This window comes from Tamandua tetradactyla, chromosome 14, assembly GCF_023851605.1.
Source record: "Tamandua tetradactyla isolate mTamTet1 chromosome 14, mTamTet1.pri, whole genome shotgun sequence".
In the NCBI taxonomy this organism is placed as follows: domain Eukaryota; kingdom Metazoa; phylum Chordata; class Mammalia; order Pilosa; family Myrmecophagidae; genus Tamandua; species Tamandua tetradactyla.
In genome coordinates this window covers 34,942,282-34,961,820 of record NC_135340.1, presented here as the reverse complement: position 1 = coordinate 34,961,820, position 19,539 = coordinate 34,942,282, and the positions used below count along the sequence as shown (strand labels likewise).

Here is a 19,539-nt window from a genome sequence, read left to right as displayed (position 1 = left end):
GCAAAAACATTTTTTAAATTTGTACATTTATTCACTATCATCATACACTCTAGGCATTCCCAGATTATACCATCTCAGTGTTTGTTGTCTATCTTTCTTTCTGATTTCATTTGTGCCCCCAACCCTCCTCTCTCTATCATTCTCATGTTCAACTTCATTCAGTGTTTTAACATAATTGTATTACAGTTAGGTAGTATTGTGCTGTCCATTTCTGAGTTTTTACATTCAGTCCTGTTGCACAATCTGTATCCCTTCAATTGGTAATTCAATTACCCAATATATTACTGTATTTCTACCTTCTGATGGTCTCTGTTACCAATGAAATTCTCCAAGTTTTTTCACTAATGTCAGTTCATATCAGTGAGACATCACAGTATTTGTCCTTTTGTTTCTGGCTAGTCTCACTCAGCATAATGTCTTTAAGGTCCATCCATGTTGTTACATACTTCATAACTTTATTCTGTCTTATGGTTGCATATATTCCATCGTATATATACATATATATACCAGTTTGTTTAGCCACTCGTCTGTTGATGGACATTTTGGCTGTTTCTATCTCTTCGCAATTGTAAATAATACTGCTATGAACATTGGTGTGCAAATGTCTGTGTTCTTGCCCTCATGTCCTCTGAGTAGGTACCTAGCACTGGTATTACCGGGTCATATGGCAATTCTATATTTAGCTTTTTGAGGAACCGCCAAACTGCCTTCCACAGCGGTTGTACCATTTGACATTCCCACCAACAGGATTGATTAGTGTGCCTCTTTCTCCACATCCTCTCCAGCATTTGTCATTTTCTGTTCTATTGCTAATGGCCATTCTGGTGGGTGTGACAGCACAATACTACCTAACTGTAATACAATTATGTTAAAACACTGAATGAAGTTGAACATGAGAATGATAGAGAGAGGAGGGTTGGGGGCACAAATGAAATCAGAAAGAAAGATAGACAACAAACACTGAGATGGTATAATCTGGGAATGCCTAGAGTGTATGATGATAGTGAATAAATGTACAAATTTAAAAAATGTTTTTGCAGGAGGAAGAACAAAACCACTCATTGTGGTTTTGATTTGCATTTCTCTAATAGCCAGGGAAGTTGAGCATCTCTTCACGTGCCTTTTGGCCATTTGATTTCCTCTTCTGAGAAGTGTCTGTACAAGTCTTTTGCCCATTTTGTAATTGGGTTGTCTGTCTTTTTGTTATTGAGTTGAACAATCTCTTTATAAATTCTGGATACTAGACCTTTATCTGCTATATCGTTTCCCATTGTGTAGGCTGTCTTTTTACTTTCTTGTTGAAGTTATTTACGTCAGCCAAATTTTAATGGTAAAAGGAAGTCAGAGAAACCGTAGAGCTGTGTTCCAGTAGCCTTGTTTCTTGATTGTGTAATGATATAGCTTTTACAATGTGACTGTAAATGATTGTGAAAACCTTGTGTCTCATGCTCCTTATATCTAGGGTATGGACAGAAGAGTAAAAAATATGGATAAAAAGTAAATAACAGGGGGACAAAGGTTAAAATAAATTGGGTAGATGGAGATATTAGTCGTCTATGAAAGGGAGGGGTGAGTGGTATGGTATATATGAGTTTTATCTTTTTTTTTTGCATGGGCAGGCACCAGGAATCGAACCCAGGTCTCTGGTATGGCAGGCAAGAATTCTGCCACTGAGCCACCATCGTGCCACCCAAGTTTTATCTTTTATCTTTTTATTTCTTTTTTTTGGAGTGATGCAAATGCTCTAAAAACTGTTCATGGTGATGAATACACAACTATGTGATGATATTGTGAGCTGTTGTATACCATGTAGGGAATGTTTGTATGCTAAGAAAGTATGTTTATCAATAAAAATATTGAAAGAAAAAAAAAAGGAAGTCAGAGAGCTAGACCAGATTCAAGGAAAGGGAAATAGAACTCAACTCTTGATGGGAGAGAGACATGTGGGATGGAAGAATTGGTTGTGACCATCTTTATAAATTACCGCACTCCTTAAAGGAGAATGTACTGGTGAGACACAGTCCCCAGGCTAAGCATATTGCTGATCTTACAGCTTTTGGGTTAGGCTTTGTTGTGGTTACAGAGGTGGGTATGGAATTACAGAGGTGATTCAGGCCAGACTCTGTAGATTGGATGACTTTGAGAGGCGTGCTTACTGGAGTGAGTCTGCCATGGTGGCTGTCACTGATTGTCAGCTTTCAGAAATGTGTTCACTAAAAGGAGTTGTCAATGATTAGCCTGAGATGAATTGTCAATCACTGAAAATGATCATCTATTTTAGTTGTATGGGAACTTTCTTAACAGCCTGTCCTTCCTGCAGGTGTATAAGAGGAAAACTGAAGCTGCCAAGAAAGAGTATCTGAAGGCTCTGGCTGCTTATAAAGACAACCAAGAGTGTCAGGTAAGAACATTAGGGTAGGTAGATATTTAAACCAATAAGAAGTTTTTTTACCTGTTTAGTAATAAGTAAATGCTACCAAAAAATCTGTGGAACTTATTAATAGTACAAAGTATTAAAACCTTAAAAGTATATAACAGCTTTTCTGTTATTTCCATCATATAAACTATGTAAAACAGTCTTTCTTTCTGAGTTTATTTGTAATTTTACAGTGTTTACTTTAACCAGGGTAGCACCCACGGCTGTTCCTTTTTCTTTTCAAGTCTATGATTTATCTTCTCTTGGGAAGTGATTAGAATGAATATGTTCTGAGGTACAGAGTAAATCTCCCAATGACATTTTTTTGGTTCTTTTAGGCCACGGTGGAGACTGTGGAACTGGATCCAGTGCCACCACCCCAGACACCTTCTCCACCTCCTATGGCTACCGTTAACCCAGCATCTCCAGCACCAGCCTCAACAGAGCCCCCTGCCCTGTCACCTTCCATTGTTGTTAACTCCACACTTTCATCCTATGTGGCAAACCAGGCATCTTCTGGGGCTGGGGGACAGCCCAATATCACCAAATTGATTATTACCAAACAGATGTTACCTTCTTCTATCACCATGTCTCAAGGAGGGATGGTTACTGTTATCCCAGCCACAGTGGTGACCTCTCGGGGGCTCCAGCTAGGCCAAAGCAGTACAGCTACTATCCAACCCAGTCAACAAGCCCAGATAGTCACTCGGTCAGTGTTGCAGGCGGCAGCAGCTGCTGCTGCATCTATGCAACTACCTCCACCCCGACTACAGCCCCCTCCATTACAACAGATGCCTCAGCCCCCAACTCAGCAGCAAGTCACCATTCTGCAGCAACCTCCCCCACTTCAGGCCATGCAGCAGCCTCCACCTCAGAAAGTTCGAATCAATTTACAGCAACAGCCACCTCCTCTACAGATCAAGAATATGCCTCCACCCACTCTGAAAATGCAGGCTACCTTAGTCTCACCAGCTGTGGAAAACAGTCCTGAGCGGCCTATGAACACTAGTCCTGAGACCCATACAGTGGAAGCAACCTCTTCTGAGATAATCTGTGAGATGATTACAGATGTTGTTCCTGAGGTGAGCTTCTGTTCTCAAGTCTTTCCATTAGACCAATGGAATTGTCTAAGAACATTTTTGGTTAACCCAATAAAAGTGGGGGTTACAACTAGCATTTAGTGCCTCACAACCAGGAATATGAAACATACTGCAATGTAGAAGACAATTTCTCTACAACAGTGCCCTTTCCCACCCAAAATACCTATTGTGTTCCTGGTGATAATAAAGGGGCCTCCTGTCTCAGACCACTACTTAACTAAGCACAGGCAACACTATAGTCTGACTGGAGGACACAGCTTAGGCCTGGAGATACTCTTCAGAGGTTTCTACCCAAGAATCCTAACTTGGAGATAATGAATCCTTTCATTTCTCCCAGGTCTTGACTTCTTTTATATTAGAAGGAGGCAATAACTAGGAAAAAAATGCAATTGGTTCAAAAGAAAAACACCCTATCAACTGGAAACTATGGCTCTCTAAGTACTTTCCCTTTTTCACACACCACATTTTGTCTTCTCTTAGCCCTTTCCATTTAGTTAAGGTGATTCAGATTCTAATATGACTTTCAGAGGGTTATAATTCAAACATGAAATAAAGTCAGTGAGGGTTAAGAGTAAAATTAAAGAGCACTGTCATACACCCAGCCTTCCTGATAGAGAAGAATCTTCAAGTCTATATGCTTGACAAAATTATAAAGCTGGTTTATAGGAGACACAAGAACTACCTTTTTTTTTTTCAACTATATCCCCTTATGTGAGGGATAGTAACAACTGTTGCTATCAACTGTTGCTACATTGATTCCCAGGGTTAATTTGACCAGGTGGCTAGGTTAAGTAGGTAGCAATCTAATTGATCCTTGGTGCTCTCCTGCGCATAGGTTGAGTCTCCTCAGATGGATGTTCAGTTGGTGAGTGGCTCTCCTGTAACACTCTCACCCCAGCCTCGATGTGTAAGGTCAGGTTGTGAGAATCCTCCTGTTGTGAGTAAGGACTGGGACAATGAGTACTGCAGCAATGAGTGTGTGGTGAAGCACTGCAGGTGAGCTTACGGTTCCCCTTCATATAATTCAGGTATTGCTAAATTAACTTTTGGAAAATATGGTAACCTTGAGCATATAATCAGTGTGGCCTCTTTATATTAGGTAGTAGATAGTCAATTGTTAAATATATGGTCTGATTGAGGCTTCTGGTAAAGTTTCCCTGCTTAAAAAGAGCTTACATTGACCACACAGCCAAAGATGACATAATCAGAATTTCATGTCTTTTAGTTACATTACCTCCATACATACTTTTTAAAAATATAAAGATGACACATTAAGCTGTTATGATTCTTATCTCCTTAGTGCAAATCAGATAAGAGCTTGTGGGAAGAATGGATAAATACAAAGTATATTGGTAATATTTGGTAACATGGAAGGTTGCTCAGTAATAACAAAGTAGCATAGTAAGATCCATAGTATGGTGGGGGAGAAGGGGCCGAGGTATCTGAGAATTTTGACACTCTCTTCAAAAACTAAGCTATAATTCTAAGTTTGTGTGTATCTTTTTCTTTCATAGGGATGTATTCTTGGCCTGGGTAGCCTCCAGAAATTCAAACACAGTTGTGTTTGTGAAATAGTCCTTGTTCACCAAGCCAGTGAAGACTCTTCTGCTGGAAAAATGTTCAAGAGCCTGTTTTTGAAACATAAACTGGGCTTCTGGTGGTCTGTGATCTGACTACAAAAGCCCTTCATGCTTCTTTTCTCTTCCTTCAGCAGGGTACAGGCTATGGAGCAGGGCCATTGAATTTGCTGTAATCTGGAATTGCTTTTTACTTTCAAGTCCAAGCAGAGATACCAGTGATAATATCAGAGGAAAGGGTGAAGGGAATATCGACAAACAGAAAATAGGGATGGTAGGGGTGGTGGTGGGGGTTGTTTGAGGAAACTTATTGGTGTAATTGTTATAGAACTTGCCTATAAGATTATTAAAATGATGGAAGAGAGTACTAAGCTTTGAGCCTAGAAGGAAACACCATGTTGCGCATTCATTTTAAAGTGAATGAAAGGTTGCATTCCAGTGTCAAAACAGGTAACTATTACTGTGACATTTACATACTGTTTTGAAAAGAGTGTTTTCAGTGTTTTCCGCATACTAGGCTCTCGGCTGGGGAAAATAACGTCACCCTAAAATTTATTTCTCTTTACAAATAATATTGTTTCTATAATCTTTATCATCCTCCCATATCTGAGTTACCACAACTTAAGTGTAAGATGCAGAACCCTACATCCTTAATATAAGAGATTTCACCAAAGTGTAAACTGCTTGTGTTCACTACCTTTTAAAAGATAGGCCAGATATTTGCCATATGTAAGTATATTTACATAATATATAGGATAATTCTCTGCATACCCTAAGCACATATTTCATCTGAAAAGATGTGCTTATTTCATTTTTCCTGTAACTAAGCTAACACAAAGCCACATAGCTGGAACAGAATAATCAAACATTAGAAAATTATAGCCCTACTAATGATAGCCATACTTAAAATGTAAATCTTACCTTGAGTAATACTAGCCTAGAGAACCCCCTTCGTAACTACCATGGTCAGTACTAATTGCTAATTACTTTGATCCTATACAATTACATTTAATGTCTTATATGCATTAGTTTAGTTTGAACCCACACAACAACCTAATGATAGGTAATATTTCCATTTTACATAAGAGAAATCATACACTATCAAGTGACAGAGCCAGGATTTGACCCTGAAATTCCAACTGCAATACAAACTTTTATTTAAATAAGAACACAAAAATTTTGTACAAATAATACTCTTCAGGTATAACCTGCAGAGCCATTGCTGTGGATGCTTAGTTCTATGAGGAAGTGCTTCTATAGATTCTTAGGTTTAGAGATGATACCATCTGGATATCTTTGCTTGAACCGGGCAACCACATCTGGGTCTAGCAGGTGGATCCCATCTAGTTGGTTCCCAAGGGTGATCCTAATATAAGGGGAAAAGGGAGAAATCAGAAATCCTGGAGTTTAAAGGACTTATTGTTAGAAGATGCATTCCCTTTATTAAAACTGCCCATCGTTTCACTGACTGTTCATACCAATTCTAAAAAGACCTTAACATTAGAATATAAAACAGTATGGCTGGTTAGGAATTGGATATATATTCTGGTGTTAAAACAGGCTGGGTCTACATAACCTAGGAGTTCATAATTGATGGCTAGCAGGTCTACTTCACAAAATTGCTGCTGTTGGTGAGAATTCTTTGGATAAGTATAATACTAGTGGCCTATTTTCTAAGCTCTATTCAAGAGGTGAAAAATGGTACAATTGTTGACAGATAAATAGATTCTTAGTAACCACTGGGGGCAAATGAAGGGGCCAATGGATACATGCCACAGAATGAGGAAGAGTCTTCCTTTCAAAGAGACTGGAAAACCCAGAAAATAGCCGTGTGGCCCCAGGAGCCTTTTGGGTATCCAGTGAATGTTATAAAACCCTGTAAAACAGTTTAAATACAAGGTCAGGTGGCTTATGAATCCTCTAAAGCCCGTCCATGGTCTTGTGGAATGTGTCCTAGACTATTCTCTGGCCACCTTACCAGTTAGGCTGCACGTTGTGCGGTCGTCCAAATAACTCAATCTTCCGAGTGCCAGGAGAGAGTCTCTCAATCATGCCATAGATTTCATCTGGTTTATGACTGGTGGAACGAACCTGGGAAGTAAAGGCTCTAGTTTCTTTTCAGTTACCTAAGACAGCAATTCTAGCCCTTTCCATTATATTTATGATCCAGATGAAAGAACTTGAGATAAAGAATACACCTGACTTGAACAACTGATAAGGAAAATGTGGAAACTGGATGCTTGAGGAAGCACATACCTCAGCCACGATCACATCACAATCCAGACCCTGGTTGAAGCCTTGTGGATTTCCTTTGACACCAACCTGCTCACCAAGGGAACAGATTACCTTATGAAATCCCAGTTTTTGAACTTTTTCTCAAAAGAAGAAACCAAAGAATTCCTCTTTTAAGCGCCACCTACTGAATTGGGCCCCACTGCTGCTCACCAAGCAGTGTTCTTTTCCATGGTTCAACCAGTGACCTGTACGGCCTGTCCGAATGATGCGCTGCAGTTGATTTGTCTTCACCCAGATAATTTCATCTACCCGTTCATAACTATGGGGCATAAGATAAAGAACTAGAGCTTTAACCAGGCCCTCACAGTTTAGGGTCAGTACCATCTAGAGGAATCACAGGGAGCAACATTCTGGGAGAAGGGACTACCTCTCACAATTAAAGCATAACATATTTCCCTTAAGAGAGTACAACATAAGGACTACTACTTACCCCCAGAGGTTCAGACATTCTCTGCCCAACTCCATGGCCCTAGAAAGAAAAGGGTTGAACAGCTATTTCCACTTTCATATTTTTTCTCTCCAAAATATCTGATAAATGTAAATATTGATAACTTTTCTTTTTCCAGTAGCTGAACATTTACAAGCAAGACACCATTAAGGTAATGGGGTAGATCTAAATATGAAAAAAACAGTACCTACTCTCAATGATCTTACCATTTGCAAGGAACAAATAGAGTTAACAATTATAACTCAAGGTATCATTTATTACAAACAGGCAGTGGGTCTCATTAAGAAAGTAAAAAGGCTGGATCAATCATACATTTACTAGCAGAGCTAAGAAAACCCAGGATTTTATCTCTAACCCAGTACTTACTCTGTACTATATATCTGCCCAAATATAACTTTGAACTGCATTACCTGCCTGTGACCCAGAGGAAGAGAAAGCCATCATCCTGCAGTACTGGTATGTTGAGCCTGCGCATCTCATCATCTGTCAGGGTCCCATAGGGCAGCTCCATGTGAATATCCCAGGGTGGGTCAGCCATCACAACTGCAAACTTGCCCAAGATACTGACGTCCAGGTAACGGATATCACAACAGATCCACTGCATGAGGTGGTATTTGGTCATCTTCCTTTCCTTCACTCTCAGATTCATGGCCCCAGACCCTCTTTTCAATTTAATTTTCTTAGTCCCTTCTAAACATTATGTATCCCACTCCCAATCATCAAGAGATTGCTGGATTTTGCCCTGCTTTGCAGGGATGGCTGTCCTACTCATATAAATTCATAAACTGAGGTGAGTTTTCTGAGCAGACAGCTACCTGAGGTGGGAAGAGTCGATCTGCACTGGAGTCACCTCCAACACTCTGTGTAAGAGCAAGTTCTTGGCTGGGTGTATGGTCTTTGCTGCCAGGAACCTCAGAATCCATACAGGCATCAATTTCATAGTGAACATACTTGCAGGTATCCATGTGGAAACATGTGTTAAGGAAAGAGCAGTCACCTAAAGACTCATCAGTATGCTTATTGATGATTCGTCTGAGAAAATAAAAGGGGAGGATCAGAACCAGGATGGTGTTTCCAGAATTAGGTCCTATAGTTAAAGTCCTAAAATTGTTTCAAAATTTCATCTTTTTTCCCCCCTTTCCCTCCTAATTCTTACTAGAGTTTCCTCTAAGAGAAGGCAGACAGGTAATATGGAACTACATAATTCACACCAAAGATCTGTGGTTCCTAGACGAGACTGCTTCCTATTTTAGAATAGGGAAGTGCAGTCCAGGAAGGAAGTACCTGCTGATTAGAAAAGAATAATAAATTCTGTGACCTAAGAGCCCAGGTTCCTATTTCTCTAAAGATCATCCTCCTCCCAAAAGAACTTTCACTGGGACTCAGAAACAGCAATGCCTTGCTATAGCAAGAGGAAAGGGCATTCAATTAGTACATCTTTAAAAATTACACATCTATTTGGGAGTGTAGCCTGTATTCCCTCCAATAGAAATCACTTCTGAACAAGTATCTTCTGAATCTGCGGGATCTGACAAAACATAAACTAAATAATCAGATTTAAATAAATAGGATTTAAGATCAATGAGTCTGGAAGGAATATGCTGAAAAGGAATGACTACTTCTAGGAGACCCATTCCACACTTTTCCCTCCCAAGAAACCTGAAGTGCAGCTTCCGACAGGGCCGATCAGCATCACTGGCTTTCATGCACTCCTCCTTGGTTCCATAGTCACAGAACTCTTGCACTTGGGCCCGACCTCGTGAGCGAAACTTTTCAACAATGGACTGTTCCTTGGCTGTTGTAGTATTTAAAAGCTCTAGGATCTCCTGACTGACCTGTGACAGAAGAAGCCTTAGACTTAAAAAGGTCTGTAGCCCAAACTAGCTCTTAAACCACCTCTGCACATTCCTCTTCAAGTTAATGTCCTATATGGGGTGAAATAATTGACTTAATATGGGAAAACTGGAACACCAAGAGATCTGTCAGGGTGTTCAGTCCCTCCTTACAAATCTGCGTGTGGGATCGAATTAAAATACAAGAGGAATGGTTCCTACTGTGAAGCATTAGGCTAAGCTCCCCTCCCCAGGGAAGCATTTCTTTCCTTAAAAGCCACTTTTATTTGTGGGGTTCTGAGCCTAGGCACAGTGCTAAACTCTTAACTGCTTAGCTCAGAATCTGCAACAATTCTATAAGGGATGGTATTCTGATTATCATTTTACAGATGAGAAGACTAAGGCTTAAGAAAAGTAAATTAATTTGCTCAAATTCACACAGCTAGAAGTAGCAGATGGATGAGAACCCATGTTGGTCTAATCACCTGTACTCAGAACCATTATATTGCCAAAACATTGTTTAATGATCAATTTCCAAAATTACTGACCCATGACCAATTTTCAAAATTCATTTCCATTCATCACACTATATTTCTGTAAATGGATTTCTCTTCTCTTGATCCTCTTCCAGACAGATTCAATGACAAAGATTCTTTAGGGTATCTCAGAATTGGCATTATTAACACTTTAGGCTAGATAATTCTTTGTTGTGGGAACTGTCTTGTGTTTTGTGGGCTGCTGAGCAACATCCTTGACCTCCATTACATGCCAGTTATGATGATCAAAAATGTCTCCAAACATTGTCAAATGTTTGACAATGAGGGCGCAAAAATCATCCCTGGTTGAGGAACACTACACTAAACACCCAACTCTAAGAAATGCTCCTTGCCTTAGAGGTAAAATCCCACTCAATTGAAAGTTGTAATTCAGAGCATATGTGTGAAAGCACTACCATTCAGACCCCTACCTTCTTGCTTTGTTGTTCTTTAGTGGACTGCTGGTTGAGAAGGCTCTCTATCTCCAGATCAACATCTGAGGCAGCATGTTTCCTTGATTTCTTGGTGGGTTCCTTGGCTGGTTCTGAAGCTGAAGAAGCCAGACCAATGGCCAAAGAGCTGGCAAAGGTAGCTACTGTGGTTGAGTCCTGTTCTGCACGCCGCTTATGCCCTGTAATGGTCCCTGTTACCTCCCCAAGGCCCTTCTTTTCTGCCACTGCACCCATCATGGCAGAGAGCTTGGAATGGTCAGCATAGGTCACCAGAGTGGGATGTGCATCATCTTGTAAGAGGCCTCGCTTTACCTCAATCAACTCCTGAGCTGCAAACTTCTGTAGGAGACTTTCCACTCCATCTTGAGTGGCAGGGGCATCTGGCTGGGACAAGAGAAGAGGGTAGTAAGACACTGACCATGAACTGAAGAAAAGAAGTGGTAGATCCCAACCCTGTGTATCAGGTCATTACCGTGGAGATGGCAAGACGGATAGACACAGCATCAGTGGGCAATGTTAAGGCCAAATCAGAGAGGTGGTGTAGCAACTTCTTCTCTAACTCGGGGTCTGTGGCTAGTTCAGGAACTGCTGACACTGTACTGGGCTTAGGACCACCAGAGCTCGGGGCAGTCAGCACTGGGCTATCACTACGGAAGGTTGGGGAGAGTGCTGCATCTGCATTCCGTAGATCTAGGAGTGGAGGAAAGAAGTGAAAAATGAAAAAAGGAAAAACTGCCAGTCTACATTCTTCATGAGTTAAATTTTCCAGCATTTCTGTCACATAGTTCTTTCATTTCATGCAGGAAATTCTCTAATCAACTTCCGCACTAGATTACCTTTCTTCAATCAAATTCAAGTATTGAATGATTTGCCAAGATTAATCCTGAATTTTCTGGAAACTGCTTATACTTTCTCAACTGGATGGGAGATATTCTCCTAATTTCTTGTCTTTGCTTGCTTCAGAAGAAATAAAGAGCAGCATGGTAAACTTAAACACTCCTACTGCCTCCTTTTCAGGTACTCTAAAAATAAGCACACATAATCAACCTGCATTTTACTAAAAACAAATATTTTCCCAACAACCTAAGCTAAGATCAAATTATCTTTTTTTTAAATATTTTTATTGCGAAATATCCACACACAATATAGTGCAAACATATTATACAATCAACAGCTCACAATATCATCACATAGTTGTGTATTCTTCACCATGATCATTTGTAGAACATTTGCATCACTCCAGAAAAAGAAAAAAAAAAGAACTTAAACATCCTGTACTCCTTACTCCTCCCTCTCATTGACCCACAATATTTCAATCCACCCAGTTTTCAAATTATCTTTTTGAGATATTTAAATAAAATTTAAATGATTCAAGACCACTGGATTTCAGAGGGTATGCAAAATAGTGTTGGAAGGCAGAACAGTATGACCTTTAATATGTGGAAACACAAAAATTCTGTAATACTTTACTAAAGTCCTGGTCACCTAATGATGTTTCCTGGCTGTGTATTTTTAGTATCTACTCTATTGCTTCACAGCTGGCTAGCCATCACAATCTTATAACGATTTTTAAAACTCAAATTATGACAAAAGTATTACTTTTGGAAACGCCTAATGTGTATAGATGTAATAGTAAAATAAACTTGCAGTACTTATACTGGAAGCCTAAATGAGTGGTTAATTTACCTTTAGAACTATTTTGGTTACTTAGAAGTATCTACTGTAATGGAACTGAATTTAGTAAAATCTGACTCAGCAGGCAGAGTTCTCACCTGCCATGAAGGAGACCCGGGTTCAATTTCCGGTGCCTGACCATATTAAAAAAGAAAAGAAAAAGAAATTGCTGGGCAACAGTGGCTCAGTGGCAGAGTTCTTATCTGTTATGCCAGAGCCTGGGTTCGAATCCCAGTGCCTGCCCATGTAAAAAATAATAATAATAAAAATCTGACTCAGAGGTTCCAAGGAAAATGGAGCTGAAATATATCAAACACATCACTGGGATAGTTACATTTTATGAAGTTATAATATCCTATTTGGAAAACAGGCAACTCCATTTTACCTAGAAATGTTAAATAATTGATAGAACTTGTTTCACCTTGGTTACTTATGGTTGCTTTATGCTCTGCTGACTCTTAGAGAGACTAGAATTTTTGCCATACAAACTGATACAATTTCTTTGTTTTGGCAAAGAGGTGATGTACATATGGAAGGGTCAAGAAGCATTATGAAGAACTGGATGACAAAGAGTTTGAGAGTAAATGACTGAAGCTAAAAGTACGTAAAAAAATATAAGCAGCTATTACTATTTAGCTTACTGGAAAGCTATATATAAAATTCCCACACTGAATAGGATTGGATTGGCAACCACTGAAGACCCTTGTAACTCAGGGATTCTATGAATCTAATGAGTTTGACCTAAAATACCCTTGTGGTTTAAAATGCCAAAATTTACACTTAGGAACAAACTTTGAGCTTTCTTTTATCAGTCAAGTTTATATATATATATATATATATATATATATATATATATATATATATATATATATTTTAAGCATTCAATAACCTCTTTCATTGAACAATCTGGGCATAATGTTAAATTTTATTATGAAGGCAGAAAAAACACAAGGTGCTTTAAAATTAGAATTCTGGATATTATACCCACAAATTAAGGTGTATGTATCATGTATTTTTAACTCATAAAGTATGCCAGAGGGAATAATAGATCACATTAATTTTGGAACTGAAGATTTAGATACAGAAATGGATGGTAAAGGAAGATATAAGTTTTAAATCAACACTTAGCAAGTGGGAATTTCACTTTGTCATGCATGCAGATACTAAAATTTTTAATAATATTTTAGGTAAGTCAAAAATTAACGACTTTTACCTGTTTCAACTTTGTGTCACGTACCTTGTGATATAATATTGTGGCCCTTAGCATGAGTTTCATTGTTAGTGAAGGCCTAAGCCCCATATAGACAACCCTTATTACATCTTGTTTTGTACAAAGTATTTTGCTTGTTTCTTGCCTATGAGATTTAGATAAAAATAATTTGAAAGTATGATCACTAATAACAATAATGTTAAATTATTAAGCATTTTCCATGATTTCAAATTTCAGTGTTTCAGAAACATTTTTGTTAATGTAATCTAGTCCCAGTTCTGTGTAGAAACCTACCTATTCACTGCCACATTACTTTCTGTTACTGCCACAGATAATAATTCTTGAAATACATACTTTATGTGCAGGAATACCATATTATTTCTATGTCAAACATTTTCTCTACCATTAGGCATATTTTAAATGAAGCTCAGAAACTAAAGGTTCAAAGAAAAAAGCAGTCTATTCCAACATCATTACATCTGCTATTATCAGATTTAAAAAATATATATATATACACATTTGGTTGGATGCTAACGCTCTTGTTTTCTTTCCCATCAGGTGAATAGTTTCCCTAACTTTTCACACAGATTTGCTATTTCTAAACAGATTTACATATTTTTCCATCTAGACTTTAAACACTCTATCAAACATTATTTCAATGGAAAAAAAAGGCATGGTTTTGCTCCCATTTTAGTGTCAATAAGCTAAAAATGTGTTTTTTATATCATTTAATTAACCTACTAGTACTATTAAGAATGAACTTATATAAATATTTCTTCTTTTAGTGTTAACTTTCCCCAGTTAGTAACCGAATTTAGATGTTCTTTGAATAATGTATCATTTTTCTTAAAATAAGTAAGAAGTCTATTAAAAGAACCACCTTAATATATACTTTCAATTCTTAGTAACTGGCTACTGACATTTTTGCCTCTATGGTAATTTGACTAATCACTTATTCTAGTACTGCTCTTTAGAAAAATGACCTGATGAAGTGACTGGTTATAAGTCCTCTGTCACATATCCTAGGAGTTTCTTTTCATGACATTCAGGATACTGGAGCTAAAAATACCTCTTTTAGGGTTATGGGAGGGGAATGTTAGCCTCTCTGTGATTTTCTGAAGTCACATGCAAATTATTGCACATACATACACATTTGGGGAAAGATTCCACTGAGTTTCAGCTCTTTCAGAAAGGACTTATTAATTTATTAACTCAACACGTTTACTGATTGTCTCTACTATGCTGGCACCTATGTTGATTCTCTGCTTCTAATCTAATGAAAAATTATGTTAGGCAAAGAATAAATAATTCTTGAGTTTATTCTTTGGTTAAGTGCTCCATAAGATAAACAAAATATTATGTTCAAGACATAAAAATGTGAGTCTACTAATTTGCTGACTCCCAAAATATGTTAGCATCTACATGCACAACTTCAATCTCAGTGATTAAATAAATTGGTGCAGTTCACATATTTACCATGTGCTAAACCTGGCCAAATCTATTTTTGTTTCCATTAAAATTAAATTAAGACTTATCAAAAGTAATCATCTTCATTTCTAAAGTTGAACTTAGAAAAAAAACACACCTGATGAAATGCCAGGCTAACAAAGGTCTCCCAATGATTCTTTACCCATAGTAGTTGTATTAATCATTAATGACATGGATATATATTTTTTTACCCTTTTGCTCCACCCCCCCATAATTTTTTTACTCATCTGTCCATACCCTAGATAAAGGGAGCATCAGCCACAAGGTTTTCACAATCAAATGGTCACACTGTAAAAGCTATATAGTTAGGCAATCATCTTCAAGAATCAAGGTTACTGGAATACATAAGAGTTCAACAGCTTCAGGCACTTCTCTCTAGCCACTCCAATACACCATAAACTAAAAAGGGATATCTATTTAATACACAAGAATAACCTCCAGGATAACTTCTGAACTCTGTCTGAATCTCTCAGCCACTGAAACTTTGTCTCATTTCTCACCTCCCACTTTTGGCCAAGAAGGCTTTCTCAATTCCATGATGCCAGGTCCTGACTCATCCCCGGGAGTCATAAATGACATGGATTTTTTTTTCTTTCTGTTTTTAAACCTTTTTTATTTGGCCTTGTCAATGAAGACCTCAAAAAATTGTTCTATAACTCGTTCTTGTTTCTCTCCACGGAAACCTTTAGTAAAAGGTGAAAAATTTATACAATTTGAAGAGAAACCTGAGTATAATGACATGGATATTTTAATTCATTGTACATTCTTGTCTTTTAACACTGAGCTCAGTAGTAAACAAATTAAGCATCAGATTTCAGTAATGCTGTAAAAACCAAGGTATAGTAGAAACATTTGTTTTTTGTAAGAGAAAAGAACTGAACAATCTGAACTCTTATTAAGCCTTTGATTATACTGATGACACACCTTGATTAAGAAACTAATAGAGTGTGTTTCACAATGTTTTCCTAACACTTGTAAGGCGTAAAGAAATATATTCTTTGAAATAATCAAAATAACTGAAAAAAAAAGAGGCTGGTTTAATTTGCGTGTTTTTTTCATCTCTTACCTATTCACACAGTACCAAATAATGGAGCAGCCAAAGTTCCAGGTCAGAAGACAATATATGTTTAATTATAACCGCAAAAACATTTTTATAGGAGTCTTAACCATGTTATTAGGTGCATGTGCAAGCCAACAGTAATTTATATTTAAAGGAGGATATTTATATTCAAGGGAGAATACAGTCTTGTTGTCAACATTATCAAACATGTTCAACAAGAAAGTGAATGGAGGCTCTACTGGGTAGATTTGCAGATGGCACAAAGTTTGGTTAACCCCAAAGCATGGTTAATACCATCTAAACTGAAATGGAACTGAAAATGACCAAGAACAATTAGAATCATTCATTTAAAATTCATCTAAAGAATATGAATTTGGTGGGAAAGTATAATGGCAAGGAAAAATTATAAACAAAACAAAAAAAAGTACAAATAGAAGATGGCTTATCACAAAAATAACAGAAAAAGTTGAACACAAAGTAGTCAATGATGTAGTACATTAATATAGTTCCGTTTTAAAAAGTAATTTTATAGGTCATTTTATTGCAGCAAATGACTACTTTGATCCTTGGTTCCCTTTTCCAATTACCCTGCTTAAGGGAAAAATAAATTATTCCATACTAAAATAAAATAACTATGCCTAGGAGAAATGCACCTATCCAAGGTTTTCACATTCTTCTACATTACAAAAGGCTCAGGAGACTAGAGTGATGTGCTCTTCATATGGCGAACATAGGGAGCTGACAGAACAAGACTACACCTCTTCTTACTAAAATACATACACTGAAAACTCAAGTACATTACTTCTTACTGAAATACATACACTGAAAACTCAGTAACATACAAGGAGTCCAAATGTAGTACTTGGTGAGTTTCCGCCTGCAAAAGAATGGAATCATTATTCCATCTTCTCTTCTGCTGACTGAGCAACTCACCTGAACAGGCTGCATTTCACTGCTGTGTACCTAACGGCCACATGAAGGGCCTCTTCAGTCAATGAAATTCTCCACAAGACACATGTTTCTCTGACTTCTTTCAAGTATCACCCAAGTACAATCTGCTCTGCTACAATGTGTTGCTATAATCCAAATTAGCTCATATGCAATTGGCAAAACAGGGGAATGTCCAAATAGCATAGAAAACTGGTTTATATATGATTTTTCTTATCATGTTAATGTTTTGAAGAGATCACGGCTGAATTTTCTCACAATTAAAGAGAAAACTTTGGGCAATATATGAGTACCTTAAGGGGAAAAAAAGGTAAAAATCCTGCAGAACTCAAGAAATGGCTGTTTTAATGACTTCAAGAACGGCTACCACTATCGCTATCTGGGAAGCTGGCAAGTCCAGATGAAGAAACTACAAAAACATATCCCTTAGTTAAAACAAACACAAAACTGACGGATGGAAGGAGGAAGTAGAAGCTCCAGGGTGTAGGCTAAAGGATGTAATGGCTTTCACTATAGACAGACACCCCAGTGAAGATTTAACTATGATAGTATTTTTTTTATGTCTCATTATAACGGTTCTAGTAACAAAGTTAGACAGGTTTTGAAAAAGCTTCTCCTAAGCCTATTTTTTCTATAAGCCCGGTTATTTTCACTTTTGCAAAAAACAAGGTTTTTCAGGAATATATGTATATCAGAAATGCCTCTAATCTTACTCTTGCTGAATGCTGTTCCTGAAAAAGTTATCGGGACACTTAAGTACAGTAATTGGAGTCTACGATAAACTGATGAGAAACAATGGAGTCACCTGTCTGTTAGAGATGTAATTAAGGGTTGTGTTTTCTATCTAAAATTAATAAGCATAAAACAAAAAGTTCAGAAACAGGAACCAAAGAATAAGAAAAAATCAGAGAAACCTGGACCCACAACAAGAAGTCAAAGGAATAGAAGTTTATGTAGCAACAAAAACTTTTCTTTTCTGGCTAATTCAGCAACTACTCCAATACCTGACTACTAATTATTCCCTGATCACAGGACTTACACTTCTGCCTCTACTCCTCACCCTGTTACTTCAAGGCCTATACAGCCTTCAGAGTTGGAATTCAAGTGCAAACTCCAGGATGCCTTCACTAAGCCAGCTCTTTTTACTTCTCCCTTCACTGTACTGATTGTTGACACAATCACTTGGCACTTTACACATATATTGCGTTGCTGATTTTTTATGAGTACCTATCCTTTATCCTCAACCAAATTTTTAACTCTTTGAGGGCAGGAACAACATATTACTTATTTTTGTCTATCTAGACTAATGCACACTGATACTACATCCTCACTAAACGTTTATTAATTATTAAGATGCGAGAATCCCGCCAGGGCATCTTCGAGTTTCAGGGGCCAGAATATGAATACACGGACTTAATATGCATCAAGACAAAATTTAGAGATAGACTTGAGCACACTGTTCTATGCAGCAATTAACTACCAAGGATGGTAGGGATTCGCCATCCCTGTAGTCCTTCATAATCGATTTGCCTTAAATAATTCAGGGCTTGTGTGGGTGAGCGTGTACAGCCTGACAATCTTTTGAGGTCCCTTCAAATTTATAACTGTGATGGTGGGAGTAACTGGACGGGAGAAAAATTTTTAAAACTAGAAACGAATGTTTTTAAGTTCTTGCTCGGTAAGTAAATGGCTAAGAGGATGCCAGTGCCCCTACTCATTTGGCAGCACCGAATGCCAACTCTGTGCAGCCCCTGAAATGTGCAATGTGGATATACAGTTTGGGTCACTGCTCTCATGGTCCCACAGTGGCAAAGAAATGACCACTATGACGCAGTGCGGCAATGACCAAGGGAAGAACAAAGCGCCATGGGAGCACCAAGAAAGGAGCTTCTGCTCACGATTCGCAAGGTAAAGGGCTATTGAGAGGCCTCCCGGAAGCGATGTTCTCACAAACTTAAGAGCAGTCAGCCGGGCAGACAGAGGTGGGGCTTGGGACTCCGGGAAAAGGGAGCTGGAGGCACCGAGGCCCGAGAACGGAAGGGACGCGAACTACTTGCAGAAGGGCGAAGATGTCTGTGCGGCCGGAGTTGGCAATGACTGAAGCGGGAAAGAAATGGCCGCTCGGAGAAGGGCACCGACCCGAGAAAGTCTTCTTTTCCAAGAATTCCCCCCGCCCTCCTGGCAGGGCATCAGCCTAACTGCCCGGCGCCTCACCCAAGTGCCCCGAGTCCTGCTTCCGCCTCCGCTGCAGCCTTTCCCGCAGAGAGTCCAGCTGCTTCTTGTGGGCCTGAATAGAGCTCCACGTGTCCGACATCCTAGTCTGCCAGCATGGACGCGTCTCGAATCAGGCGCGGCAGACAAGCACCTCCCAGCCCTCGCTCCAGGAAACATACAATTCTCACGCAGACGCCTCAAGTCTAACCGGAAAGAAGTCCCGTGAGATGCGCAAGATGGTAAAGGCATTTCCGGTTCGCACAGGCTTTGAAGCTGAAAGGAGAGCCAC

At 38.6% G+C, this 19,539-nt stretch overlaps 2 protein-coding genes and 1 non-coding gene across 4 annotated transcripts in view; 1 reads left to right on the top strand and 2 right to left on the bottom strand.

Moving 5' to 3' along the window:
* TOX4 (TOX high mobility group box family member 4) overlaps positions 1-12,306 on the top strand; it is a 23,447-nt gene extending 11,141 nt beyond the window's left edge. Inside the window, exons 7-10 of one of the 2 annotated variants that reach the window (XM_077127265.1) lie at positions 2,321-2,401; positions 2,755-3,498; positions 4,352-4,512; positions 5,031-12,306. In XM_077127265.1, coding sequence (XP_076983380.1) covers positions 2,321-2,401; positions 2,755-3,498; positions 4,352-4,512; positions 5,031-5,091 — 1,047 coding nt within the window. In that variant the 3' untranslated portion in view covers positions 5,092-12,306. The remainder of the gene's footprint in view (positions 1-2,320; positions 2,402-2,754; positions 3,499-4,351; positions 4,513-5,030) is intronic. The other variant, XM_077127264.1, reaches the window with a different exon arrangement.
* On the bottom strand, positions 6,227-19,539 carry METTL3 (methyltransferase 3, N6-adenosine-methyltransferase complex catalytic subunit). The gene is made up of 11 exons (XM_077127266.1): positions 19,251-19,539; positions 11,129-11,346; positions 10,636-11,040; positions 9,496-9,671; positions 8,652-8,868; positions 8,247-8,434; positions 7,819-7,857; positions 7,539-7,647; positions 7,350-7,415; positions 7,072-7,184; positions 6,227-6,459 (listed from the first exon to the last, which is right to left on the bottom strand). The coding sequence occupies exons 1-11, from the start codon at positions 19,348-19,350 to the stop codon at positions 6,348-6,350; spliced, it is 1,743 nt and encodes a 580-aa protein (XP_076983381.1). The 5' UTR covers positions 19,351-19,539; the 3' UTR covers positions 6,227-6,347.
* LOC143656686 (U5 spliceosomal RNA) lies at positions 15,646-15,761 on the bottom strand. Its single transcript, XR_013162590.1, has one exon. It is a non-coding gene; the product is annotated as a U5 spliceosomal RNA (small nuclear RNA).